The sequence below is a fragment of the Callospermophilus lateralis genome, chromosome 1, assembly GCF_048772815.1.
Source record: "Callospermophilus lateralis isolate mCalLat2 chromosome 1, mCalLat2.hap1, whole genome shotgun sequence".
In the NCBI taxonomy this organism is placed as follows: Eukaryota; Metazoa; Chordata; class Mammalia; order Rodentia; family Sciuridae; genus Callospermophilus; species Callospermophilus lateralis.
The window spans coordinates 86364161-86371382 of NC_135305.1; the positions used below are offsets into that span (position 1 = coordinate 86364161).

Consider the following 7222-nt stretch of genomic DNA (forward strand, 5'->3'; position numbering starts at 1 on the left):
TCAGTGCTGTTCATCATATGCTATCACTAACCTCACAGATATATGCATGTGCACACAGATTTTATGTTCCTGCATAGATATACAGTATGCTTTTTTTTACAGCTCAAAAAGCATTTTTTTATATATTGAGGATTCAATTCAAGGGCACTTAACTACTGAGCCACATTCCCAGCCCTACTTTGTATTTTATTTAGGGACAGGGTCTTGCTGAGTTGCTTAGTGCCTTGCTAAGTTGCTGAGGCTGGCTTTGAACTTGCAATCCTCCTGCCTCAGCATCCTGAGCCACTGGGATTATAGGCATGTGCCACCTCCCCTGACAAAAAAAGCACTTTTTAAATTTGAGCTTTATGGGTGTGCATAGTAATTGGGTTCATCCTGACAGACTCATACATGCATGGAATTCAACTTCAGTTCATGATCCCCCTTTTCCCTGCCCTCCCCCATTCTCCTTCCTCTACTAGACTTCCTTTCACTCTTCTATTTATTTACATTTGATTGGTTATTTTTACTTTGCATAAAGGTGAGCTTCCCTGTGGTATATTTTATATGCACATAAAATGATTTTTTAAGAATTCATTTTGCATGTTTGCCTAGCATGTTTGATACTTAAAAAAAGGGACTCTACAGGCTGCTCAGAAAAACTGAGCCTTTGAGACACTAATCATAAAGGATTAACATTCTCTTCCAGTAAATTATAAAAACAGTGGTAGTGGGCGGGGCAGGGTGGTGCACACCTGTAATCCCAGCTACTCAGGAGATTTAGGCAGGAGGATTGCAAGTTCAAGCCTAGCTTGGGTAACTAAGTGAGACCCTGTCTCAAAAATAAACAGTGAAAAGGGCTGGGGAGCTGGGCACAGTGGTGGTGCTTGCGTGTAATTCCAGGCTTGGGAGGCTGAGCAAGAGGATTGCAAGTTCAAAGCCAGCCTCAACAAAAGTGAGACGCTAAGCAACTCAATGAGACCCTGTCTCTAAATAAAATACAAAATAGGGCTGGGGATGTGGCTCAGTGACTGAGTGCTTCTGAGTTCAATCCCTGGTACTAAAAAAAAAAAAAAAAAAAAAAGGATTGGGGATGTAGCTCAGTGGTAGAGCGCCCCTGGGTTCAGTGTTCAGTACTGCAAAAAGCAAAGTAAAAATCAGCGGTAGGAGTAGTTGAGTCTTGGAGAGCAAATTGTAGCTTCTCTGTTGAGTCCTGTGAGGTGCTGTTTAATGGGATGTGATGCCTTTGCTTGTCTTCCTGCCTGTGGTCCATTTGGTGCTCACAGCTGCTTCTCTCTCCTTGTCTCCCTGTAGTTACTGGGGCTTCCGGATGCAGATGATGATGCATTTGAAGAGTACAGTGCAGATGTGGAGGAGGAGGAACCAGAAGCGGACCACCCCCAAATGGGGGTCAGTCAGCAGTAAACCTCCAAGGGCACCTTCTGGAGAAGGAAAGTGAGCCCGCTGTACCCTAGGTGGGGTTCTGTGCTCCTGGGTTAGCATTTTGCATTAGCACTTCGAAACAGGACGTCTGGCTCCCAGCATCCAAATTAAAATGAATTACCTTTTTAATGACCACACAATATCTGTGATGAGCTTTGCTCAGAAGTGACCTGAATTTCAGTCCCGCTTCAGTGGGGTTTCTATGGAGTTGTCTTGGTAGCCTTTGCCACTTTGAATTTAGAGTCTTTTGTGGCTGCCTATTCTCTCTTGAGTTTATGTTGGGGAATTAACGTTCGCTGACTGGAATGTAGAGAACTCTGAATGTATTAAGGATGTGTTTTGAGTCCTCGCAGGTGACCTGGCTGAGGAACAGCATGGCAGAGAAGCAATGCAGTCTGCACTTTTATGTACCTTTTAAGTGTCCGTAAGTGAAAGGTTTTGCTTATAAAGCATGAGTTTAAATATCTAGTCATTAAACTGCACAAGTGCAAATACAAGGGCAGAAAAGGATGATCACTTAGCTTTGGATTAAGAGGGTAAGAGAGGCGGAGAAGCCTGGAGTGTTTCGCCATCACTGAGCTGGTTATCTGGTACATAGCAGCTGGTTCCTGGTTAGATATAAATGTTACTTGCTTGTTCAATTGTTTTAAAAATGCTAATTCCAAAGCCACTTTTTAGTCTAATATTGGAAAATATAAAGGGGTGAAAGACAAAAACTAACAATTTCTTTAAGCAGTTTATAAACCATCCCATATATGAAATGAGACATTTACCTTCTGTCTTTCTAATGAGATGGCCACTTGTTAAAAATCAAGAAAACGCCCAGAATCCAAGTAAGTGCCACTTAAACTTTGAAGCCATAGATCCATAGATAAATTTAGTAGGAAAATAAACCAGGATAAAAATTTTTTAAAAAACTATAACGGAATCCTTTACTTTCTTAATCTTTTATTCTTAAAAAAAAAAAAAAGTCAAGAAAAGGCTCCCGTTCTATAATTTGTTTAAAATTATAACAAGTACTTTAAAGGACCTAATAGTAGTGAACTTTTAAAGTAACATGAAAATAGGCAACTTGATGATTGGGTGGCTTGGTTAAAGGGGGCATATTTAATGATCAAGATACTCAGACAACTCACAGAAACAACTGCTGTCTTCATTTAGCCAACAAATGCTTACTGGGGACATCTCTGTAATGCCAGGTTGGAACTATTTGACATACTTGTTTTCTTGGACCTCGGGCATCATCTCTGGTTCTAATCACGTAGGATGTGGAATGAATGCCTCTTTTACAGCACTTGACTTTCTCTAGCATCTGGGCTGGGAATGTTCCAAACATGCCCACATGTGCCCGTTAGGTTGTCAGTATTTTGAATTAAAAAAAATCAGTAGCAGAGGCCACAGAACTCATGGGAGTCTTGTACATCTTCTAGGCATGTTGGTGTGAACCTGATCGTCTTCGCATTTTCTGTTTAATTAAGTGGTGCTGTGAGGAGCTTGGCTGCTCGTGGTCTAATAGTGTGCTGTACTTTTCTGTCATCGGGTAAATAACACGGTGGTCTCCATCCGTGCTCCAGTGACCCATGTCTTATTCTTTTTCTTGAGAAAGCACATTAAAGGTTAATTTCAAGTCAGATCAATTTCCCTAGAGTAACCTATTAGCAAAAGCAGATTCAGAGTTTCATCCATTGGGGTGTGTCCTGCCTCAGCAGCCCTGTCCCGTGCCCACTGGCTCTGCCCTGAACAGAGGTCATTCATTGTGAGCTGACATCTGCAGAGAGTGCCAAGGTTTGGTTCCCTTCATTTTAATACAATGGCTGCAAGAACGACTTCTGCACCAAAAGGAAAATAAGTGATTAGCTTGCTCCAGTTCTAAGGTAAACTGGAATTTACACACAGAGGGTTTTACATCTAAATTTACTATGCTTGGGAATGGAATGGTTGTTACTGTAGAATATATCTTATCAAAAAAAATGTTTAGACTTGAACCAGACACATTTTGGTATCACCATGTTAATGTTCTGTTTATAAAAATTGAGCTGAAATGGTCAGCCACTCACTGAGAATTCTGGTCTCTGTTCTGCCTCAGTGATTGGGGAGAGATCACTGTGTGACTTATTTCATGGTAAAACCCCAAAGGCTTTAAGCAGATCCAATTGTTTCCTCTAAAACTTCCTTCTCTGACGGTGTGCACATCCCTGCAGTGCTCTGGTGTGCTTACTCAAACACAGCCTCCAGCCCACACCGTGGATACGCTCATTGGCACCTGCCGGTCAGTTAGATTGGGCAGCCTATGTTAGGGAATTGATTCTGTGGTGCAGTAGGTGTGGGACCTTTCCTCGACACTCACTAGGAGGTGCAGCTGTGTGCTGGGGTGAGGAAAGATACCTAGGTTCTAGCCTTGACTCTGCCTTTTTTTTTTTGGTACCAGTGATTTAACCCACGGGCTATCCCCACTGAACCACATCCTCAGCCTTTTTTATTTTTTATTTTAAGTTGCTTAGGGCCTTGCTATATGGCTGAGGCTGAGCTCAAACTTGAGATCCTCCTGCCTCAGTCTCCCCAGTTGCTGGAATTACAGGTGTGCACTGCCACACCTGGCTTGCCTCTGCCATCGACTTTGTGACCTTGTTGAGTCGTTTGGCTAGTCTCTGGAACAGGGGTATTTGCTCTTCCAGCTTTTAAGACTGGCCTTCTTTACCTGCTTAACCAACTGTATGTATGTAGGAGCAACCATCAAGGACACTTAGAGACACAAAAAGAAATGTGTTTGGAATCTTGCCAAAGATACTGTCCCTAGGATGCTGGCCCCGTGGACTGCTTTAGAAAGTGTTGATTTGTGAGTGTCCAAACCTCTGGAGCCTGGGATGGGCCCCAGCCTGTGTGGCTGATGAAATCCTGTTTCTCCTAGGAGAGGGCATAGGGAAAGCCCCAGAAGATGTGCTTGTCTCAGCTGTACATATGCTGCCTGTGGAGGGCATAGCTTCTTAGTGTCCCAACATTGGAGGCTTTGGAAGTGGTATGCATTTAGCTTAACTGAGAGGGGAGATTTGCATGTAGAACAATTGAAAGACAGTGAAAGAGTCCTTTGACTTTTACCCTGTCATTCAGGAGAGAGAAAGTAAAGTGGGGGGTGGGGGGTGAATGTGGGGGATGTGCTGATTGCTTGTTGATCCCTGTGGCCAGCAGTGAAATCTGAAATCATGCCTATGATAATACACCAAACCTTGATCCTGGGTTTGAGTGAACCACGGAGACGTTTTTCGTAGCTGCCTGGTTGCTTTCCTCTGTCTGATGCATGGAGCAGGCTTCAGGGAACTACAGGGACTGCAGGCCCAGGGAGGGTGAAACCCCACGCAGTGCCTGGCACCACCATGGGTTCAGTGCACCGAGGTGTCCACCCGTGTCCCCCAGGCCCACAGCAGCACATGGTACATTGTTCTTCCACGAGCAGAACACAAAAAGTCTGTTATGTCGGGAGATTGTCCTTATGTCCTGGTGCCAGAATTGGGCTCCCAGTGTCCTTAAGAGAAAACTTCTCTAGTAGCAACTGTCATTGTTCACGTATAAACGGAAACTGTTCTCTAGCACAATATGCGTCTCTGAATACTGTTCCAGTTTCATAAGAGCACAAAGTGGATGGTCCTAGGGGAGCTGGGATCCCAGAGCATTGGTGCAGTTGATATTTTAGGAACCTGCTGGGCATGTTTAAATTCATGAGCTGGAAAACTAGTATGAACAAATCTGGCTTCGCACAGCGAGAGGCACATAGGAATCCACAGGACTTCATTTGGGGTGGGAGGAGAGGAATAGCACAATGAAGGAGTTAGGTGTCTAAGTCAGGTGTCTTGAGTTGGGGGGGCACCCTTGACAGTTACCCCATGAGGCGCAAGAAAACTTTTCCTGGCTGACTCTAGGGACCTCCTAGCTTCAGAGAATTGACTGCGGAGAGAACTGAGAGGAAAGGCCTTGTGCTGGTAATGGCTTTGTGATTTTAAAAATGCCCCTACACCCCGGGTCCCTAGGCCAAAGGATGCATTAGGTGTTCTGCACATCTGGTGACATTCCTTCCCTTAATAAAACCAGCTGCCGGCCAGAGAAGCCTGTCTTCCAAGAGTGCTGACAGATCCAAGAGCAGCTATCATCACAGGCAGGTAGAACAGGAACCCAACTTGGGTCTCACCAGGGCGGCCAGAGGCCCTTGTCGGGCACAACCATCTGCTTCACCTGCTTCAGGGTTGCAGAAAGAGCACAATGAAAATCCCAGTGAGCGCTGACTCCAAAGAGATGTCACTGCCTGTCGGTTGCTTCATCTTCAGAGAAGCCTAACTTTTTTTTTTTTTTTTGCATTAAAAAATAATCTTCTTTCATAAAGACCCAGTTTTCTTGGTTTTATTATAACAGGTATGACATGAGAAGCTGAGGTCTTTTAGGTTTTATATGGAATAATTCTAACACTTGACAGAATGCCAGTAGCCCAGGGTGTCCGTGGCAGTGTGCTGTCAGCATTTCATGTTCGAAACCCCGCTTACCGCACCAGAAGGCTGAATAGGCACAAGCAGTTCATGGTGTATACCAGGCTACACAAAAATCAATACTGAATTGGAACTGTACTCAAGTTGTTTGGTACTAGAGAAGAAGCTGACAGTCTGTTCTTGGTAAACTACCTTCCCCTGGTTTTTTCTTCTGTTTTGTTATTGTTTCTCAAGATTCATTTCTTTACCAGGTACTTTCTGATACAAGCGTCAAGTCACAGAGTACTCTGTACAAGCATCAGCTTTGTAGAGGAGGAAGTAAACCTTCAATGCCAGGCAAATTGGAACCCATCTGCCTGTCAGTCCCAGTTGGTGTATGAGAGCACATTTAGCCATCGACAGGAGAAGCAGAAGCAAGGAACAATTGTTTTTGTTGGTTTGGTTTTTTTGGGTTTTTTTTAGGCAAGACGTGTTTCCTGTAGGGTGTGTGTACTTTCTTTGCCTTCATGTTTCCTTTGAAAGAAATCTCTTGTAAATTACAAAACTGTGAAATGGGTTGCCAAAAACCGTTGCCCTTTGTTAGATGCCTCGAACAGTGGAAAAAAATCTCTCCTGCACCCTGTCCGCATCTGCTCCCTCCTCCCTTCCCTGGAGGGAGGATCTCATCCAACGATGTAATTACCATACGCTTGCTATTAAAGAGCCTTCCAAACCCTGCTGGTGTGTGCCTCTTGTTTACTCTCTTCACAAAATTTGGTCCTAATGGACACTTAAGTACCATGGGCAGAAGTGGAGGTGGAAGGAAAGCTGAGCAGAGAGATTACGAAGGAGGTAGTTGAAAAAAAAAAAAGAATGCACCCAATTAAAAAATGTAAGCAAAAAAAAAAAAAAAAAGAATAGGAGGAAGAGGAGGAGGATGTGGTGGTTACATAAAACAGATCCAGAGGTTAATAATATATGTGTTTGGGGGTATCCATAGCTCTCACCAGTATTGTAGCTGGTGTTTGGTAAATTTCTATACTACCTCTGAACTAGTACTTTAGTATGTGAGGACTTTTTGGGGAGGTACTGGGGATTGAACTCAGGGGCATGAACCACTGAGCCACATTTCCAGCCCTATCTTTTTTTTTTTTTTAAAAGAGACATTGTCTCACTGAGTTGCTTAGCAACTCACTTTTGCTGAGGATGGCTTTGAATTCGTGATCCTCCTGCCTCAGCTTCCCCAACCACTGAGATTACAGATGTGTGCCACCATGCCCTGCGGACTTACTTTTTTCTAACCTAGTTATCTGTCCTTTATGGCACAATTAGAAATCTGTATCCTGTGG

At 43.8% G+C, this 7222-nt stretch overlaps 1 protein-coding gene across 2 annotated transcripts in view; it reads left to right on the plus strand.

Annotated features, from left to right (window-relative positions):
* The window catches only part of Mturn (maturin, neural progenitor differentiation regulator homolog), a 28987-nt gene extending 22376 nt beyond the window's left edge, over positions 1 to 6611 (plus strand). Inside the window, exons 3-4 of one of the 2 annotated variants that reach the window (XR_013088929.1) lie at positions 1294 to 1454; positions 6146 to 6611. Coding sequence is in view for 1 of the 2 variants with exons in the window: in XM_076835932.1 (XP_076692047.1) it covers positions 1294 to 1404 (111 nt within the window). In the remaining variant the exon portion in view is untranslated. Of the gene's footprint in view, positions 1 to 1293 lie in introns of both variants that reach the window. The other variant, XM_076835932.1, reaches the window with a different exon arrangement.
* The last annotated feature ends 611 nt before the right edge of the window (positions 6612 to 7222 follow it).